The 21,157-nt window shown below is 43.1% G+C and overlaps 1 protein-coding gene across 4 annotated transcripts in view; it reads left to right on the top strand.

Moving 5' to 3' along the window:
* Nucleotides 1-3,369: 3,369 nt before the first annotated feature.
* Nucleotides 3,370-21,157, top strand: part of STAU1 (staufen double-stranded RNA binding protein 1) — a 41,035-nt gene continuing 23,247 nt past the window's right edge. For 2 of the 4 annotated variants that reach the window (XM_079979225.1, XM_079979222.1), the window contains exons 1-5: nt 3,371-3,546; nt 13,874-13,941; nt 17,692-17,968; nt 19,447-19,571; nt 20,682-20,838. In XM_079979225.1, coding sequence (XP_079835351.1) covers nt 17,764-17,968; nt 19,447-19,571; nt 20,682-20,838 — 487 coding nt within the window. In that variant the 5' untranslated portion in view covers nt 3,371-3,546; nt 13,874-13,941; nt 17,692-17,763. Of the gene's footprint in view, nt 3,547-13,289; nt 13,482-13,873; nt 13,942-17,691; nt 17,969-19,446; nt 19,572-20,681; nt 20,839-21,157 lie in introns of all 4 variants that reach the window. The other 2 variants (XM_079979223.1, XM_079979224.1) reach the window with 2 other exon arrangements.

Genomic DNA, 21,157 nt, shown 5'->3' with positions numbered 1-21,157 from the left:
TTTCTACAGTGATAGGAAGGGGGAAAGCCTTCAGCTGATTAAACTGCAGCTCTATTTCAGAGACTCATCTTTCATAAGCAAAATATATTAAACATTTTTTTAAAAAAAATCTTCCCTGTTTAATTTTCAGGGCTGGCTCTACCATTAGGCAAAGGCACCTGCCTAAGGCAGCAGATGCTTTGATTTCACTTGTAGTATAACAATTACCATGGAAAATATGGATTTAAATAATAGAGTTTGGAGAAGATGCAGTTTTAAATGATTAAAATGGGACTCCAGGGAAGGAGTGGGGGGAAGTCCTGAGATTCGGAGGAATCATATGGATATGTAATTGATTTTTTAAATATAATTTTGTACTGTAAAAACTAAAAAAAAAATTCAAAAAAGGGGGGGAGGCAGCAGATGTTGAGGATAGTGGCAACAGCAATAGCCCCAAACCCCAACTCTTTCATTTGAGCCTAGATAGGATCAGGTTGTACATGTAATTTATTCATGGATGAATGAACGCCCTGCCCCAAAAAGAAGGAAGAACACAGTGTGCCTATTCATAGGATATAATTAGTCACCAACTTTTTTAGGTTTTTTTTTGGGGGGGGGTAGTTTTGGGTCCTGTCCCCACTCTGAACATCTCTTTCCCCCCTTTTGAGGATTAGTCCATCCCATTGAAAGACTGGATGCACATTTTTTGCTTTCCCAAGTCAGATCCAGTATAGTTAATCAGCCTGGAAAAGTAGATAGAACTGAAAAAGGAAATCAGAAAAAGTGTCTCTTTGAACTTCCTCCTCCATCTCTATTCAAGGGAAGGAAAAGGTAACCAGCCTCATGACCAAGAGAGCAGGAAGTGCAGTCAGGGGGTCAGAGGCTTAATGGATGCTAGGAGAAGACCTTAAATGAACAATGTTGGTGGTCCATGGTATATATACCTTATACTATATAATTCTCTGACTCTACCTCAATATTTTGGGCTTTGGGGCAGCCAAATCTTTAGTCCTATGGGAAAAGAAGACAGGCGCAAAAGTAGTATTGATGTTTGCTATACTTACTGATATGAAATTTTCCTTTAAAGCCAATATTGTGACTTTTTTTAGACTGGAGGGGGGCGCCATTTGCTACCCCACCTTAGGTAGGAAAATGTCTCCATTCAGTCGTATTTTAGACTGTGAGCAGGGTGTTCTAGACTAGTGACTGGAAGCAGCTGCCAAGACCATATAACATTGGTCCTGAAAGACCTACATTGGCACCCCAGTATGTTTCCGAGCACAATTCAAAGTGTTGGTGCTGACCTTTAAAGCCCTAAATGGCCTCGGCCCGTATACCTGAAGGAACATCTACATCCCCATCATTCAGCCCAGAGGGCCTTCTGGAGGTTCCCACACTGCGAGAAGTGAAGCTACAGGGAACCAGGCAGAGGGCCTTCTTGGTAGTGGTGCCCGCCCTGTGGAATGCCCTTCCCACCAAATGTTAAGGACATGAGTAATTATATAAGGTTACGTTGCTGAAATGAAAGCTAAGAAAGAATGGAGTGTGTGTGTGTGTGTGTGTGTAAGGACTTTTGAATTCAGGTTGGTTCTGGTACTAAAAACAAATCCCTAGGCTAGGCTCAGAGGCTCTTCTTTAATTCCAATGTGTGTCTTTTGTGCCTGGTTTTGACTGGTCGGGGTTCCGGGAGAAAAGCAGCAAAGTCGATTTGACAAGCCTGAAGTTCGCCCACTCCTGTACAGTGCTAAAAAGTCCGTTCTGCTTAAAGGAATGTCTGAAATAACACAGCTAGAATGCGTGGGGCAGGTTTTGCGGCAGTCTCTACCGTCAATCATGTTCTCAGCTAACACTATTAGGACATGCGGCAGCGCGCAGCCTGTAAGCTCTCGCCCACTCGTTTGCCACATAAGCACTTTGCGGAAGCTCCTTGGGGGGCGGACTTGCTTTAAATAGAGCAGCATGCTTGGCTCAGCGGCTTCCAGTACTACTTCGTAAAAGACTACGATACCCAGCACCCACAGTTACTTTCTCAAGTTTTAGTCGGAGCTTGACGGAAAGGAGGCACTACAAACCCCTAGGAGTCAGAAAACACATGTTGTAATCTTCCAGTCCGTTCCATAGATAAGGCTGCAATTGCAAACCCTATATTGCTTGAAGGAGTGGTGCGAGAGCTTTTGATCTAGCTTAATTAGAAAACTGTTGAAACTAGTATCTGCCCCCCGCCCGGAATCTTGCGTTCCCAGAGCGAAAGTGATCTCTTACTGATCTGGAGGTCAAATCTGATGATTCAGGCCACAGTTTCAAAAAGGAGAGGATTTTACGGCGCTGCAATGTAGTCACTTTTATGATTCAGAAAGAGTACGCGGAATGAAGCAACCTTTAAGCCTGAGATGGTAAAGCGGCGCCCCTCTAGGTATTCTTGGACTCCAACTCCCATCAGCCCCAGCCAGCGTGGCCAAAGCTCAGGGATGAAAGGAGTTATGGGTCAACAACGTCTGGAGAGGGGGGGCACCGGGTCCCCACGCCTGCTTTATGCAAAGAAGCACAATACGTATCTGCGGACCTGTTGGTTGGTGCCTTAGAATCCAATAAAAGGAGGACGTGGGTGCTACTTAGAGCAAAACTGGGATTCCAGAGAAATAATTCCTATCTCAAATAATGGTTGTTTATTAAGGAATCCTGCCATCCAGGTTCTTCATTCGTCCAAAACTTAACCGCGAAATAACAGATACCAATATTATACAATGCTGGACCGTCCCTTCTGTTTCCTTCCCCGCCCTAAATCTACTCGAGACTCCGAAAACAGTTCATTCAGCTCGTTGCACCCGCTATCTTTAAAAGGAACGGAACACAGGGTGCAATTCTCGTTGCCCTTCACTGGTCTTCTCAGCTGAGAAAGGAAAACAAGCATGTCCACCTGGGACCTCCCGCGAGGGCCAACCTTGGGGACCCGACAGGAATTGTTTCCTCCCGGCTCACACGCCCCGCATTCCCCGCTGCGCGAAGCCCCACTACCTCCCTCCCCGCATCCTCCGGCGCGGCTGCAGCCGGGAGTCCCGGGGTTTCTGGTTGGAAAGCACGTGGCGGCAGAGATGTCACTTCCCCTGCGAGCGCAGCATGCTGGGAAATGTAGTCTCGCCTCCTTCGCAAAGGGGGGAGGGAAAGCGAGAGCGAGCTGCAGACTCGGACGGGCCGCCTAAGTGACAGCCGCGGGGCATGCCGGGAGGAGTAGTCCCGCCGGCCGGAGAAGCCGGCCCGTGCCCGGATTGGCGACGCGCTCCGCGCTGGGCGGTGCTATAAATAGCTGCGAGAGGCCTGGTTGGCTCCTCCTCCTCCCCCCCCACGCCGTCGCGTGGTGCCGTCACTTCCTTCCCGGCCGGAGCTGGCCCCGCTCATTCTCTTTAGTGTTTGCCCTGTGTCTGCCGCCGCCGCGACTCGCTCGCCTTCCCCCCCCTTTCCCCGGACCCCCCCCTCTTCGGCCTGCCAGCTGCCCATGGACTGAGCCGCCCCACGGCCCGCCCGCCAAGACGAGCCGGCCCGGGAGCCGCAGCCCAAAACAACCGCCAGGTGAGGGGCGGAGAAGCAGCGGGCGGGTGGGCAGCCGGGCAGCCGGGCAGGCAAGGCGGGCGTCCCTCCCAGCCGCCCGCCGCCCGCCACTCCTACCGCGGCGCTGGGATATGTGGGAGGGGAGAGGCCTCGGCCGGGCCTCGGCTTGGGCTTGGGCCTGTGGACGGGGCGCGGGAGACGAGGCTGGGGCCCCTCCGGCGGCGGCCGGGGTGGGGGGCGCGGGTGGGCTGCTGGCAGGTGGGGGGGGGGCTCGAGGCTGCCAGGCTCTGCCTCCTGTTATTTAGGGGAAGGTGTTCGTGGGGAGCTGGCTTGAAGACCCACCACTCCCCCCTTCTTTCGACTCCGACCCGCCTTCCCTCCTGTCCGTCCCGGGCTCTTCCCGCCGCCGGCTCGCTCTGCCTCCTTGCTCTCCTCGTGTCCTGCTCGTGGGCTTCCCAGAGGCACCGGGCTTGGGAGGCCTTTGCACCCCCAGCCTGTGGCCTGATCCTGCAAGGGTCGCCTTACGTTTTCCTCCTGGCCGGCGCTCCTGTTAACAGGGATCTTCGCCGCGCGCATAGGGAAGTTCGTGGCGGGCAGGGAGAGCGTAGGAAGGGAAGGTTGCGTTCTGGCTAGCCCGAATTACCTGTGCAAAAAAAGGGGAACGGGGTAATTGGTGACAAATCTCTGCACAGTGGGCTACAATAGTACATGTCTCTGCCCCAGCTCTTCATCTTGCCTTTCTGGATCGGGTGAGATTGTGCAGCCTGCTCAACGTTTCTTGATAGTCATGTGCATTGTGTTCTTAATGTGTACATGCCTTGCCAAGTTCCCTGATGTTCTCGTCTTGTACCTGTGCGAGACAGGTGGTAATGCTTCTCTGTCCTGGGTTGTGTCAGCTGCAGGGCATGTGCTTTCTCATTTCTCTGGTCAAGAAAATAATGCTGGAGTGTAGAGCCTGTAATTTAAATCCTGTAGTGTTTACTGGATCACACTTTAGTTGCTTCAGGCTTCTCCCAAGACTTGCTTTCTCCAAGATAGCCTTGGAATATTGCTGTCAAGTTTCAGTTTAATTGGGGGGAAAGTCTTTTGTGTTCTCGCTTACAAACATAATGCTTTCATCTCCTAATGGAAGTAATGAATGGCTTAATGGCTCTAATGGTTTAATCTTTTTCCACTATATATGCCCGCAAACTTAATTGGTCTCCTGTCTTTCAACTCTAGCAATATGAGCAAGCTTTTGATGTGTACTCTTTTCCACTTCAGCCTGGAACCAGAACCACTTCTGAAACTTAAATAGTTTTGCATTTGCATATGTTGCTTCATCTTTGGTGATATGAGTTTTTCATTTTATTTCAAAGCATTTATATACCACTTACTACTTCAGTGTGCAGTCTAAAAAACAAAATAATATAGCTTTAATACATTAAAACAAAAAACCCCTATAAAAGCAAATAAAGCAAATTCAGAAGATTCAAATATGTGAAGCAAAGTCAGGGGAAGCCAGGGTGAAAAGATACATCTTCACAAGACTTCTGCAGCAACTGATGGTTGCTGCTTCACATACAGCAGAAGGAAGGGATGCCCGTTTTTGGGTCACCACCATATGATATTCTGTAGGATGCACAAGTTGAATTTCCTGAGATGATCTAAGAACAGGGGCAGGTAGTCTTCCAGGGTTTTATATATCAACAGGACCTTGAACATGCTCTGGTACTTATTGGCAACCGGTGCAGTTCATTCAGTTCAGGTGTAATATGTGCACATCTTGGTGCTCCACTCAGCAGCCTGGCGGCAGCATTCTTCACCAGCTGCAGGTTTTGAACCAGTCCCAAAGGGAGCCCCACATAGAGCACATTACAGTAGCGACGTGAATCACAGTAGCTAACCCTGTCCAGGAAAGAGCATAGTTGGCATATCAGCCTAAAACTGTGCCCGAATTTGATGAGTGCTTCTAGTGGTTTCATATAGTTCCATCTGTACTCCCATGAAAGGAGCAGGTTCATCATTTGGGGGTGTTCCTTGATTCAGTACTGTCACTGGAGGCTCAGGAGGCCTCAGTAGCTGGTTTTGCCTTTTCTCAGCTCTGGCAGATTCACTTTAGGACAGAGAAGATTTGACCACAGTATTCCATGCTCTGATAACTTCCAGAATGGATTATTTCAACATGCTTTACATGGGGCTTCCCTTGAAGACGACTCAGAAACTTCTGTTGGTCCAAAGTGCAGCAGCTGGAGGTTCCATTTAGATCTCCTATAACCCCTCTTTTAAAACAGCTGCACTGGTTACTAGTTCATTTCCCAGCACAATTCAAAGTTCTCTCATTAGTGTTTAAAGCCCTATTCAACTTTATTTGGGCTCCAAATATTTGAAAGACCACCTCCTTCCCTACAAACCCTCTTGCATGCTGAGACCAGCAGAAGGGCCACTCTTGGAAGTTCCTGCAGGTGACAGCCAGAAGAGGGCATTCCATGTGGTGGCTTCTAAATCCTGGAATTCCCTCCCCACAGAGTTATGTCTGGCACCTCCATTATGCACCTTCCAAAATGCTGTATAATGGAGGTGTGGATCTTTAGGACCCACCTTATTTTTACTATTGCAACTTTAAACTGTTTTTAATATTGTGCTTTAATGTTCTAACCTGCCCTGGAACCTTAGAGTAAAGGGTGGATAATAAAAAAAATATTAATAATACTAAACAGGGGGCAGATGCATAATCTCCCAATCCAGTTCTCTGAATCAATCCTGGTGAGTAGGAATTATAGCGAACAATACTTTGTCACAGCCACATTGTCACACTTTACTATATGCTTGAACTTGAAAATATTTTAATACTGTGGGTTTCATGGAATCGTAAAGCTAAATCCTGTAGAAGTTACCGGTAACTGGTAGTCAAGAGACCAATGCGATTTTTGATATATTTAAAATATCAGTCTGGTTGTTTTAAGTCATGTTCTAAATAGCGCTGTATGGTGACCCTACAAACCAAACACTTGATCAAATAGATATTCAACACTGCACCAGAATGTTTAACATTTTTTATTAAATTCAGCTTTGCTAGACTGTATTCTGTGCTATATATTATCAGACATTCATACCTGACTAGTAAGATGCTCTCTCAGATTAAAGCTTCAATCTTAATAACTCTTAACTAGGAAATGTCATATAGAACTTAGTGATACTTAATGCATGATAGGACTGTGAAAGGAGAAGGAAGTGATCTCCAAGTGAATTTACCCTTTTGTGACACTAGTAAAGTCATGTTCCAAAGACTTACTGGGGGATGATTAATGCATGGCCTGTATATCCCTTGATTACACAACATCTGACAAACAACTGCTAAGGGTGTGAACTGAATCTGTTGAAAAACATTGTTTAGGAGTAAAGACAGATCTATCTGCGATGGCTTATTTATACATGTTGTGTGAAGCTGCAGTCAACAAGTAGTAAATGCAAATGTGTGAACTTGTTTGTAAAACCTCGGCTAACATTGGTTTTAGGCATATGCAAAAGTGTTTGAAGTGCAGTGTGAAGAATTTGTCTCTACCAGTTGCTCTGCTGCTTAGCAAAACTCTTAAGTAAACTGAAAGCGATTGCAGGAACAAACTGAAGTGGGGCCATAGAGGATATTCCTTTGACACTTCCTTGAGTAGTATACCATTGGATGATCCATAACATCAAAATTATGATGGTGGAGGTATGGCCTTGTGCAGTGTTCTTCGATCTTGGATCCCTAGATGCTGTTGGACTACAGTTCCTGTCATCCCTGACCTTTGACCATGTTTGCTGGGGATGATGGGTATTGTAGTTGAACAATATATGCGAACAATATCTGGGGCCCAAAGGTTAAACAGTAGTCTAGTGTATGAATACTGCCCTTTGTGCAGACCTGTTGGATGAGAGGAAAGAGAGAGGGGCTGAAATGGAATTGAGAGCAGAGCTAGAGACTTTCTGTGAACCAAGCTTGCTCACCCACCTCTGCTGCTTCCTTCCCCTGAGTCCTAGAATTTAACTGAAGTTTAGCCTACAACATGGTGCCTCCTTCTGTTGTCTTTTTTAACTAAATATTTCTGTTTGCCTTTCCTTTTTCTCCATTTTATTATCTTAAAAGTTGATAGTGCTGCTAGTGTGACCCACCATAGAGCGTCACAACCTACCAGTTGTGCATCTGCCGTACATGACCTTACTTATTGTGCTATTGCAGACAGCCTGAATTGAGTTAGGGTGGCAAATTAACCAGTTTCAGAAGCATTAACGCTTTTTGCTTTTATAGCATGGTGTGCTGTTGAAAGTATCAAAGAGGCAGGAGGTGTTTCCATTTGTACAGTTGTGCAGCTACAACGAAAGGATTGCTGCAGGTACCATCGGTATTAGCCATCAATTTTGGAATTGGCAGTCTTTCTTAAAATATGCTTACGCTGCTATCTTTGTGTTTGGCAGACTGAATTCTTTCCATTTCAAAGTGTTTGGGTACCTTTTGACATGGAACATACAGGCTAAAGGGACCAGGAAATCGTGTGTGTGTGTATTTTGTTGTTTTTCACTTTTCACAACTACAGAATGCATTCCATCAGGGAACTCATAGGTACAAATCTTGCTCGAATGAATGGTAATTGAGCCAAAGCACTGATGCGTACCCTTCATTTCACTTCCTATATAAGTCAGTTGCAACAAAACCAGAGTCTTGTAGAGAGGCTTAACGTTGGGCAGATTTATTATGGCATAAGGTTTTATTGAGCAGGGACGCAGGTGGCACTGTGGGTTAAAGCCTCAGCGCCTAGGGCTTGCCGATCGAAAGGTCGGTGGTTCGAATCCCTGCGGCGGGGTGCGCTCCCGCTGCTCGGTCCCAGCGCCTGCCAACCTAGCAGTTCGAAAGCACCTCCGGGTGCAAGTAGATAAATAGGGACCGCTTACCAGCGGGAAGGTAAACGGCGTTTCCGTATGCGGCTCTGGCTCGCCAGAGCAGCGATGTCACGCTGGCCACGTGACCCGGAAGTGTCTCCGGACAGCGCTGGCCCCTGGCCTCTTAAGTGAGATGGGCGCACAACCCCAGAGTCTGTCAAGACTGGCCCGTACGGGCAGGGGTACCGTTACCGTTACCGTTAAGGTTTTATTGATGCATCCAGTAGCTTTTGCTGTAAACAATTACCTGGTTCCCCCATATTTTTATTGGGATATTTCTAAACCACTTAATATTTTAAATACCATAATGATGGACAATAAAGGTACAACAAATAGCTTGAGACAAAAAACCCCAGAAAAAAACCTAGGTTCCCCCCTCCCAGTTTTTCTGATCTGGTACCCCCCCCCACCACCACCACCGGTATGCCTTTCACATATCTAGATATTGCCTGTCTTTCTGGGGAAACCTATAAAAAATAGCATCCAACGAAATGTATACAACATCTCAGCCTGTCTTACTTCAGGGAGCAGACTGTAGACTGAACAATAAGGCAGTTCTTCTTACCAGTTACCGGTAATTCTTCCCTGATCTTTTTCTTCTTTAATTGCTTTTTATTGAGTTTTAAAATTATTATTCATATACATATCCCATTCACTCTTAAACATATATTGTGCACATATATCAACCAAACAATAATAATATTTCTTTACGAGTGACTTCCCACCACCTCAGTGCGGCTTCTTGTTTCTTCCTTCTCTTTTCAACTGTGTTGTTTTTCCTTATTACCCTTCTCTTACGCAATATTTCTTATCTGTTCTTTACTTTGCAAAATTTAGTCGAAACGTATCAAGGATTTTATCTGAGAACAGTGTTTTCCATATAATCTTTTCCATCTGAAGGCAGCTCAGTTTAGAGAAGTTTTTAATGTTTAATGCTGTATTGTGTTTTTAACATTCGGTTGGGAGCCACCTAGAGTGGCTGGGGAAACCCAGCCAGATGGGCAGGGTATAAATAATATATTATTATTATTATTATTATTATTATACATTCCCACTCCTTTTTAAATTTTTTGTTTGGTTGGTTCCTAATTGCCTCTGTCATTTTTGCTAATTCCAAATACTAACACAATTTGATTTGCCATTCTTCCTTTGTTGGTGTCTTATCACCCTTCCAATTTCTAGCGATTAACATTCTTGCTGCTGTTGTAGCATATAGGAACACCCTTTTTAATCATTTGAAGTATCAATTGTCTTAATGCCCAGAAGAAAGGCTTCAGGTTTCTTCTCAAATGTTTTTTGAACGTTTTTTAAAAATTCGTCATAGACAAAATTCCCCCCAAAATTAATTTTGTCACAATCCCACCACATGTGGTACATCATTCCTTCCCCTTGATTACACCTCCAGCATACACTTGACTTTGATTTATATATTTTGGCCAGTTTTCTGGGGGTTATGTACCACCTGTTATAGCATTTTCATGATGTTTTCTTTTATTGTGTAGCAGGCTGTAAATTTTAAATCCTTTTGCCACAATCTTTCCCAATCCTCCATCTGGATGGAGTACCCAATTCTTCCCTGTTCTATCCCTTTTAGCATGTCATAGTATGAGTCCCTAGTCATGTACTGTCCAGCACAATGAGAATGTAGTTGGTATATCTGAAGTTCCTGGGGTTTTGAGGAACAGTGTTCTTTAGAACCACAAGAAGATTGAACTCTAGGTTATCTGTGTTGGTAATAAGTGAACCCCTGAAAATGTTGATGATAAAAACATTCAGGACCCCATAATGTACATGTTAAGACCTGAAAATCCAATCTTGGGGAGCATGCTTGAATCCAAATGTATTCTCTCTTTCTTTCTCCACACGCGCGCGCGCGCACACACACACACACACACACAGTGCATTGGCAAAAAAACAGCACATACCACAAATATATTACTGAGCATAGCACAAATCATAGTGGTAGTAATGTAATCTTGTAGTGCCATTAAGATGGCTCTTGCAAGCAAACTAGCAAAACATGAGGGGGAGAGGTGGGTTCTTCCTCTGTCTTGCAGTCATATGTAACACTGACAATTTGCACTGTTAGGAACATCAAAGCATGTCCATGTTTTTAAGAAGAGGTCTGGCCAGTTTTCCCTGGAGCAAGAGAGAGCTTGATCTGTAAGCAATTGGTGAATAGTTGGGTAGATTGCAAACTATTTTTTTGGGCTTGCAGTGTAGTTACAGAACTTCTGTAGTAGATTATCTAACATGTAAAGCTGCTGTTGTTATTTCCATTTCAAACTTATTTGCTACCTGTTATTGCATGTGACTTCTGTAAATGACAGACATAAGACACCTCTGTCCCTAGGAACGTAAAGGTTAAACGTTCAGGCAGTCGGGAAACAAGTACCGGTACTTAAATTCCCACCAATTATTCTTAGAACTTTGAAAGAAATGTAGACAAATCACTTGGTGGTTGGCAAGTGTTAGACCCCAGTATTCAGAGGCTGCAACCTATTTGGACGTGTGTACTATGAGCACACTATCGTATAACCTGTGTGTGAGTTCTTTACGGGCTGTTATGCTAACTTGATAGATCATGTTTCTACATAGCCTATTGAAGTCTTGACATTTTGCCTTGCTTACCTTGGTTTTTAAGAGACTTTGAATGTAACTTTTTGGTAATAATGATCCCATGGTACAAGCATAAGTCAAAGCTGTAGATTAGGAGTGAGGAGCCTTCGGCCCTCCAGATATTGCTGAGCTACAACTCCCATCAGCCCTAGCAAGCAATGCCAGCATCTGTAGTCCCACAAAAGTAATAATAATAATAATAATTTTTATTTATACCCCGCCCTCCCCAGCCAAGGCCGGGCTCAGGGCGGCTAACAAGCAATAATAAAAACAAGTTGAATGATTACAACTTAAAAACAAAATTAAAATACATTAGAATATTGAAACATTAAAATATTAAAATGTAGCCTCATCGCAGGAGGAGAAAGAAAAAGGAAAAAGAAAGAGAGGGAGGGAGGGAATCAAATTGGCTCCAAGCCAAAGGCCAGGCGGAACAACTCTGTCTTATAGGCCCTGCGGAAAGAAATCAGATCCTGCAGGGCCCTGGTCTCATGAGGCAGAGCATTCCACCAGGCTGGAGCCAGTGTTGAGAAGGCCCTGGATCTGGTTGAAGCTAATCTAACTTCCTTAGGGCCCGGGACCACTAGGGTGTTGCTATTTATGGACCTTGAGGGGCATACCGGGAGAGGCGGTCCCGTAGATACGAGGGTCCTAGGCCGTGAAGGGCTTTAAAGGTCAAAAGCAGCACCTTAAATCTGACCCTGTACTCCACCGGAAGCCAGTGCAGCTTGAAAAGCACTGGGTGAATATGCTCCCATGGCAGAGACCCTGTGAGGAGCCTCGCTGCAGCATTCTGCACCTGCTGGAGTTTCTGGGACAGCTTCAAGGGCAGCCCCGCGTAGAGTGAATTACAGTAGTCAAGCCTGGAGGTGACCATCGCATGGATCACTGTAGTCAGGTCAGGGCGGGAAAGGTAAGGGATGTATGTAGTCTATGTATGGCATCTTCTACAACACACAAGAATAATGAATTATATGTATAGGGCAGCAAATCTTTCACAGCAGGATGTGTGTGTAACAAGCTGGATGAAGATCAGGAAGAGTCTCTAGAATCTTTTTATCTTGAGCTTTATTGTAGCCACTAGCATCCCTAATCTCCAGTGACAAATGTGTTGTCTTTTAAAGCATTGTCAACGATATCTTTGTCAGGTCAGTTTGCTCTAGTTTGTGGTACAACTTGGCCTTGTTGCTGATGCTCCATAAAACTCCTAGCTAGCTACATATCTCCACATATTGCATCATTTGATCCGTTTGTCTTGCAGAGGAGGAAGCTGTATGCATATTTTGTCTAACATCTCCACTGTTACATATCAGGACTGGTGTAGCCATCTTTTATGCTCATAACAACATTGACTAGGAGTGAGGAAAAAGGAAATCTGATAGGGTGACATTCTAACCAAAATGCATTCCATTTCGCTAGCTGCTCTAACTTTATTCTTCATGGTCATCAGATTTCTGCAGTCCACCACTTCCTTTGTACAAAACAGTAAGCATGTCACAATTATGTTGGGGCACAGGGCAGTTGTTTAACATTAGGATGTGTTGCAGTAACTAACTTGGATTAATCTAAGGCATTTGCCATGAAGAAATTACTATTTAAATAGGAAGGTTCATGAATGTTCTGTAACTTTTTTAAAAAGTGCAGCACTGATCAAAGTATCTGTAAAAGCTACTTTTTGAAATGCACTCAGGCCTGATTTAACTTCGCACAGCTGGTTTCACTTAACTATGCATGATTGGGCATGGCTGTCATCACACTTCAATTGGGTTTCATTCCCTATAAAATGTAGAGAGTTGACACACCTGGAATTCACAGCCCAAGTGTGTTGGTGTGGTTGAAGACTTAAATCAGGGGGTCATTGCTACACTAACTGCTTATAAACCTGCACAGGTAGGTTTCTTGCACATTCCTGGCATCATATTTTAATGGACTCTATAAACAATGAAGTATTATTTATTGGTTCCACTTAATCTTAACTGGAGGGGACAGCAAGCTATGAAATCTCAGAGCAGGCTGCCTTTCTGTTGTCAGAACAGAAAGACATGTATTATCAGTGTGAGCTTTATATGTGTGTGCTTATGTGTGTGTATAATTCTGATTTGTGCAGGGCTGAGAAGAGGCTGTTAATAGGTAGCACCAAGATACAGTTAAGAAGGCACGGTTGCCAAAATTAAACACAGTTCAAGCATACTTACAGGGCTTGTTTTGGCAAAATGGAAACAAGACTCTCTGTTCTCTTTCTTCAGGATCAACAACTTGCTGGCTCTAAAGAGGAGGCATCAAATATTGTCATTTAACCACCTCAAAAATGTTTGGAATAGTGAAATGCTTCAAATCAGCCTTTTGAGGAGTGAACTGGCTTTGTTTAGATTTAGGTTTATTCAATTTATGAATCGCTTCCAACAACAAAAAGCCCTGAAGCGATTTGCAGCAAGAAGGTAATACAATATTTAAAAGCACAAATATAAACATTCAGATTAAAAACATCCAATTGATGATGCCCAGGAAGACAAAAACACCTTTGCCTGAGGCCAAAATGATGACAGAGTTGGTGTCAGGCGTGCCTCCCTTTTGAGAGTGTCAAATAATTACTGGCTAATTTTTAACTGTAATGGGTGCTGTCTCTTGAAGACCCTCTCTGAAATGACTTCATAGCTAACACGTCTGAAAAAGTAAACATTTCTAAACCTTTCAAAGCATATGTGCTGAACAATTTAATGAGAATTTTTCTCCAAATGTTGCTCCTGGTAATGTTCATTGTGGAATAGTATAATACTGTACTACTCAAAAGCATCTTTCTAACTTTCTCCCCTTTTTCTTTTGTTTATAGGCAATCTCCAACATATAAATCCCCTTGGAACTAAAGCTAAAGCTACACTGTCCCTGGATCACTTAAAGGTACAGGAAGTTGGGTATTCTGAAAGTCCAGCAGCTCTTTATCACTGGCTGATATTTTGGGGTGGACACAAGTATATGGGAGTTCTGTTGCAGTTTCCTATCTTAAGATACTGCTTTAATGTCAGTTGTATCCAAAGCCATCAGTACTTGAGCTGAACAGACATATGCACTTCTCCCTACTGCAGCACCCTCCTGCACCCTCAAAAAAAACTGCTGTGGGTGGTTAGAGAAACTGCTTCTTAGTTTTCCCATATCCTGGCTACTGCTTGCCCCAACACCTGTGTCTTCCCTCCCTGTTGCATTACCATCAACAGCATCTTTGAATCTCTTGCTTCAACAATATGCCATATATAAGGATGACACACTTTAAACCTGAAAGGAAACATCCAGGGCATGGATTAGTCTTCCCTAGATATTGGGAATTGCTTGTGAAGGGTGGCTTAGAATATACACAGACCTGTTCATTTGTCTGGAGTATTAACTGCATTCTGCAGCACATTTCCGATACTTGATTCTGGCATAAAGCAAAAGAATAATATTTACAAACAGGAGAATTTTAAATTCTATTCAAACTACTGAAATCTGTAATCATATCTTTGTTAATGTTTTATTCCTTCATTGAAACAGTCCAAATAGTGAGGCAGTATTCCTGCAAATGGGGGCATGTGTTTTCAAGAGTATATGCTCTAGGTGTGTTGCTCTCAACAGATAGTTAGGGGGCTGTGCATGTTAAAGCTGATGCCTGCATTCAGCAGAGAGCCAGTTTTTTGTCTTGTGTATATCCAGGTGACTCAGTGCTCTTAATGTAGTGGTGAGTCATTCTAAACAGATATCTAGAGGGCAGGCCTCAATTGCATGTCAAGATAATGGGATGTGTCCAAGGTTTTCTGAAAGGGGCAATCTGTAAGAGTGGTATGTGCATGCTCGGCCATTTTATAGAAAAGGCCTTCAACTAAGCAGTTCAGCTAGCGGAGTCGGTTTAGGAAAAACAGGTTTACTCAGTGACACATGTGCCTGCCTTCAGCTTTTTAATCTCTATTGCAATATGTCCTTGCTACACGTTTGTGAACATGCTCTGTCTTAAAATGGCAACTTGAAATTTTCATTATTGAACCTAATATGGAGAGAACTTTAGGCAAGAGCAAAACAACACACACACACACACACACACACACACACACACACACCAAATGCTCACTACTCCTTAGCCAAAGGCCTGGCTGGTGTATGTGTGCTCTTTGTGAAACCTGTAGCCTCTTGGGTCCCTTTCTTGGAAATGTAGGAACATACCAGGTCAGGCCATAAGCAAAACTAGGCACCACATCATTCACACAGTTACCAGTTATGCAGATGGCTTTTTAAAAGGAAGTTTCAGGTGCAAGGTCTGATCCAGACCCTGAAGTTGAAGGCCGGTGGCTTTGACCCTTTGTTCCCTGCTGCTCTCCCAATAAGTGTCACCACAGAGTTGGGGGTAGAAGTCTATTATATTCATAGCTGGGGGTGGAAGCTTTCCTCCAATGCAAATAGCAGGGCCTAATCCATATTGGGACCCACAGCATAGGGCAAAAGGCCAAAGCACCTTTTCCAGGTTTGAATCAGGCTCCTGTACCTGCAATTTGTAGAGCTGATGATTGTGCTAGTTTGGCCCTTTTTGAACTGGCAGGGCTTCTCCCTGTCTCTGTCAGAGATGTCCCTTCGTTTGCTACCTGAACTTTTTAGCAGGAGATGCCTGGGACTTTCTGCATGCAAACCCTATGCTATACCACTGAGCATTTAGTGCATTAAGGGTAGTGTGAGGTACAACATGGCCCAGCTGCTGCTGGGCTGTAAACTCCTGGCTACTAGTGAGCCATGGCCCCTTTCCTTAAGCATGCCCAACCCTGTTTCTGATGGTCATTCATAGCTTTAAAAATGGCTGTTTTGGGAGCTGTGCCTTTTGAAGCTGAGCCAAGCTATTGTAATTTACAGGAAGCATTAACGCTGAGTTGGAAATCAATAAAATTCTTAAAATAGTGAGTGCCATGTTAAACATCAACTTAGTAAAACAAAGCTGTAAACCTTTTTGCTCTCTGGATAAAAAAACCCCCACCTAGCAGCATGGTGGAAGTCTGCTTTTGATAACTTCATTTACAAGCATAGTATTGGCTTATTTGGCAATGAAATTTGTGAACTTGTCAGAATATTAGAAGACTTTGGTCTGTGGTGCTTCACGTGAATACTTTCTGCACATCTCAGGCTAGCATGTTGAGCCCAGCCTGCTATTTTGTATGTGCAGGTATTAGAAAATGTTTGCACGCTGGAGAGCATTCAGTTTCCTACCTGCAGTCCAGCATCAGGTTCATCAAGTGAGACTTTGGATTGTGTATTTCAGCTCTTAGATGCCAACTCATTGTGTTGAAAATCCATTTGCTTCCACTGGCCCATAAACCCTTGTCTGCCTTTTCAGAAGTACGCGTCTTTCCTAAAATCCTTAAGAGGCAGTTTGCAGATCACTTTTGTCTTTGACTCATCCTTTCTAAATTTGGAAGCCTATTCATGACATCAATTCTGAAGGCCCACAGAATGCTTAGACAAATTGCTACTATTAGCATCCAGTGATTGCTCATTTTTAAAGCCAGGACCTTTGCTGGTTCAAGATAAATTTTTAAACATCTACAGGTTTTATTGGGAGACCGAAATTGGACTATGGTAACTTGACATTAGTGCCTTGTGTTTGCTTTCATCACTGTGACAATAGAAGTACTCAGTTCACCAAGTACTACTGCTCCGCATGCGGTCCTTAATTCATTATTCTTGGCTAACACAAATGAAGTGTGTTGGATTGTGCCCAGCATTGTTTCTGGTCTAGAAAGGTTGCCTGCTAAACCTACCATTTGCGGAAAGCCTGAACTATCATTTTTCCAGTACTAACTCCTGAGCAGTTGACCACATGCATGCTCAGTTTGGCATTCATTTGGCAGCACAGGTTCATTGTATCCAGGGTTCGAACTTAGCAGGCGCCAGGCGCATTTTGCACCTAAAGTTTCTCCATTTACGAGCACCTCAGAAAGTCTGGGTGCCATTTTTTGCGTTTGGCTAACACTCGATTACTGAAATGTATGTGCTTTGAAGCTTCGAAGTATATTTCAAGGATAGACAATATGTTAAGGAGTTTAACAATAAAGAGTGGAGTGTTTTGAGAGCTGAAGTATGGTACAAACATTTTTACTGTAAACACCAAATTAAATATGTATTAACAATTTCTGTTAAAATGTAATATTAACCATGTTTCTCTTATGTGAATTGCATATTAGTTCATGCTTACCAAAATAATAAATAAAAATTTATTTATTTATTGTTGCTGAGCCCCCCCCAATGACACTTAAACATTCTGTTTTGGTGCCCACAACCCAGCTTTTCTATCCCAGTTTCTAACACTGATTGTATCCAAATGGAAGGCTTGTGTAGACTGTATGTACTCAGAAGGCCAAAGATACTTGTAGAATAGTCTTATAAGTATTTAGCCTTAAATACATGACACAGTGTAATATGTGTTGTTCATCAGAGGTTGTATTTGCCTAATTTCAAGACCTGCTAAGGAACAGATAATTGTTATTACCCGGTATGTCCTGATATGTAAAACCACAGAATTCAAAGAGGGTGTACTTTCTTTTTCCCATGACTGTAAAGTGTTGGTGGCATCTCAATTGAATATTTTATGTGGAAAGGTTGGGAAGCAATTGATTCTCTCCTTTTTCTTTTTTTTTTAAGGTAAACATTCAAGCACTTGCACAGAAATAGCCTGCATTCAAAGCCAAGTTTACTTGCAGCAATTAGCTTTGGATGGAAGTCAATATGTCTCAAGTTCAAATCCAGAATCCGTCTGCTGCTCTTTCTAGCAGCCAAATACTAAACAAGAACCAATCACTTGCACAGCCTTTGAGTATTCCTTCTCCCACTAGTTCTTTGCCCTCTGAAAATGCAGGTAGACCTATTCAAAATTCTGCTTTACCCTCTGCATCTGTTACATCTACCAGTGTAGCTGCAGGTAAGCCTGAAAATTTATTTGGTATATTTCAATGATAATGTGAGTGTCAAATGCCTTAAAAGAAAATGCCAGGTCCTAATACCCATGTTGTTCATATGCTGCTTGTTTAATGAAGTTGTTTTGGAAATAGTGAAAATTATAAGGAGAAATGTTTGATGGAACAAACAGAGATAAGATGAAAACAAATGGCTAAAATGGCATTATAAATATTTTATATCATCAAATTCACTGCTCCATCGTTCTGGTTCTGTACAGTGTTTTCTGATCATGCATGAAGACATGTTTATCAAGGATTGTTCCAGAGAGCTTCCTTTCTAATATAGAGTGGTTTATGCTAGTAGCGCAACTGTAGTTAAGTAATTTACTTCATTGACTACATGTGTGCATTTGCCATTTGCTCTCTCCAATCTGGCAAACTAAGGTTTCAAGTATCCCTCAAAACGAAAATTGCAAACTGATTTAGAAAATCTTTGGAATGTACACACCCATTGTGTGTTTATCATCATGGGTGGTGGCATAATTTTTAAATAGTGTGGCATTCCATAAGCACTGACCATTAAAAATGTATGGCATTTTGATTGCACAGTTCTGGTCATCTACAGCCTCTGGCCACTAGATAAGCCTAGCTTTGTACTTCCAGAACCCCTTGAGAAATTTGGGGAAGCAGGCGTTAACGGCAATGCTCCACTCAAGGCTTATCCAGAGGCTACAGATTACCAGTTCTCTGCAATTAAAGTGTGCCTCATGTGATTCCACTTTCAGAATATTGAATCCTGGAAGACACGGAGCTTTCATGGGTTGGGCTCCCTTATTTGTACAAACTAAGCTTCTGTAAAGCTTATTGGGCTTTGTGTTCTTTTTTCTTCCGAATTGGGATGACTGGCAAAATGGAAACTATACCTGGGACGAAGCACTCAGATGGGACACCCTTTTTAAAGGATATGACAGAGTAGAAGCAGAGACCATTAAGTATTAAAAATGAGAAATTAAGAATATAAATACCTGTGAAGCAGCTTCATTCTTAGGGAAAGAGAAGCTGTCAGATTAGGACCAAATATGTCCTGGCAGTGGAGGAACTTTCTGAACAGCGTATGCTGTGTAGGTTAAACAAGAGGCCTATGGCTTTCAAACATCAACTCGATGATGCAGGCACCTAGCTAGTTTTGTTGCAAAGCAAATTAGTTTGATCTTTCCTTATATTGCAACTGCAACGTTCACTCGCTGTCTGATCCTTAGAGTTAGTCTTACAATCAACTTTTATCTGGCATTCTGGACAACTAAATTAACATTCTCTGAAACCAATTTACTTTGGGCATCTTCTGTTGAAAGCCACTTAATTTTGTAAGTCTAAGCCTCTGTGTGGTGTTTTCCCAGCTTTGAGTGCTAAAGTCCTTAAGTGCTTCTGTGAATGTAGAATAATACTGAGAGATCAGATTGATTTCTCCATGCTGAAGTAGCTATTGGTCTTTTCTTTTCAGTTCCTTCTAACATGGCAAACCCCAAAGAGAAAACCCCAATGTGTCTTGTGAATGAGTTAGCCCGTTTTAACAAGATTCAGCCTGAGTATAAGCTTTTGAGTGAGCAGGGTCCAGCTCACTCGAAGGTAAACATTGCCTGTCTGACTTCCATGTTTATAGTAAAACGATGACTTGTGTGTGTGTGTGTGTGTGTGTGTGTGAGAGAGAGAGAGAGAGAGAGAGAGAGAGAGAGAGAGAAGTAAAACAAACCTGAGAGGTCTGTTAGCCTGACACAGCTTCCAGTGCACAGCTTGATTTTATTTTTAAGCTGGTGCTACTAATATAACTCAGTGGGCGTTATTTATTTATTATCTTCCACACACATCTCAGGGCACTGTACAAAATGTAATAAAAACAGTTAAATGCACAGAAAATAACAGCAGATAAAAGAAAAACAATATCAAGTATTCAACCAGCTTGGAAGGGTGGGAAGTAGTGTAGGTTTGGCCCTTTGCTGAAATCCAGCTGGCTTAAGCAGGTAGTTGCACTTCACCCCAGTATCCAAACCCAGCTGCAAAAGAAAACGGAGGGAGGAGGAAATAATAAAGGAGAAGTCCAATAAAGCACACTGTTTGGAAACGGCAGCATGCAATTCAAAGTACTTATTTTATCATTTATAGCCTTGCATGGCCTCAGGCCCTGCATTCCCACAAGAGCTTTCAAGGTTTCCAGATTTCTTTGCTTTAGGAAGCAACTTACTGGGCAGCATTCGATAATGTGGTAGGGAGGGAGGGCCTTGGAGGCCTCAGTGTGCACATGGTAGCTCCCGGGATGCAGCCTTCTGGATCCCTTTGGTTCTGTGCATTACTTTCCACAAAGTCCTTGGCCACAGTAGAAAAAAACATTTTAAATACATTGGATACTTTTACAACAATTCATGTGACTTTTCTTTCCTATGGTTTAATAGTGTTTCATGAAGTAGTTGTTTTATAGTAGGCATGTCCAACCGGTAGATTGTCTTCGGTAGATCACTGGCTCCCCCAAAGAAGCTCTTTGACCTGAACCCCCCAAAAGAGGGTAGATCACTGCCAGTTTTTTAACTCTGTGAGTAGATTTCAGTCTCTTGGGAGTTGGCCACCCCTGCTTTAGAGTGATCAGTGCCTTTTGACCTGTGTGTGTTCAGACTATTAAAATATCACACGCATGCAAGATCAGGCGGTGAGTTGTTGCAGTAAAAACTTCTTTCTCATTCTTAGGTGTTTACAGTGCAGCTGACTCTTGGGGACCAGCACTGGGAAGCTGAAGGAACTAGTATTAAGAAAGCTCAACATGCAGCTGCTGCCAAAGCTTTGGAAGGGACGAGATTTCCTAAACCTACAGCTCGCCCATCACGTAATGAAGGAAAGAACCCAGGTACATACAGCTAACATGGGTTGTACAGTGATGTGAGCCATCACTTGATGTTGCAGTGGTACAGTGTACATACTGTACACCTAAGCTGCCCCTGAATTTGCCTGTTATATAATTGCGTTCTATGACGATCATGTTTAAGTATTTGTAACAAATATTTATATGCTGCTTAATATAATAAAAAAATTCAAGCCCGTTTACATGGAAACAATAAAAATACAATATTCAATAAAATTTCCTTAAAAGCCAAAAAAAAACCCTATATATCACATGACAACAGCCAGCCATCAATTCCTGGTTATATAACAGCCAGAAACTTCCC

This window comes from Podarcis cretensis (assembly GCF_951804945.1).
Source record: "Podarcis cretensis genome assembly, chromosome: 6".
NCBI classification, from domain to species: Eukaryota; Metazoa; Chordata; class Lepidosauria; order Squamata; family Lacertidae; genus Podarcis; species Podarcis cretensis.
Note: the sequence above shows the minus strand (reverse complement) of the source record. Positions and strands in the feature narration are given on the sequence as shown.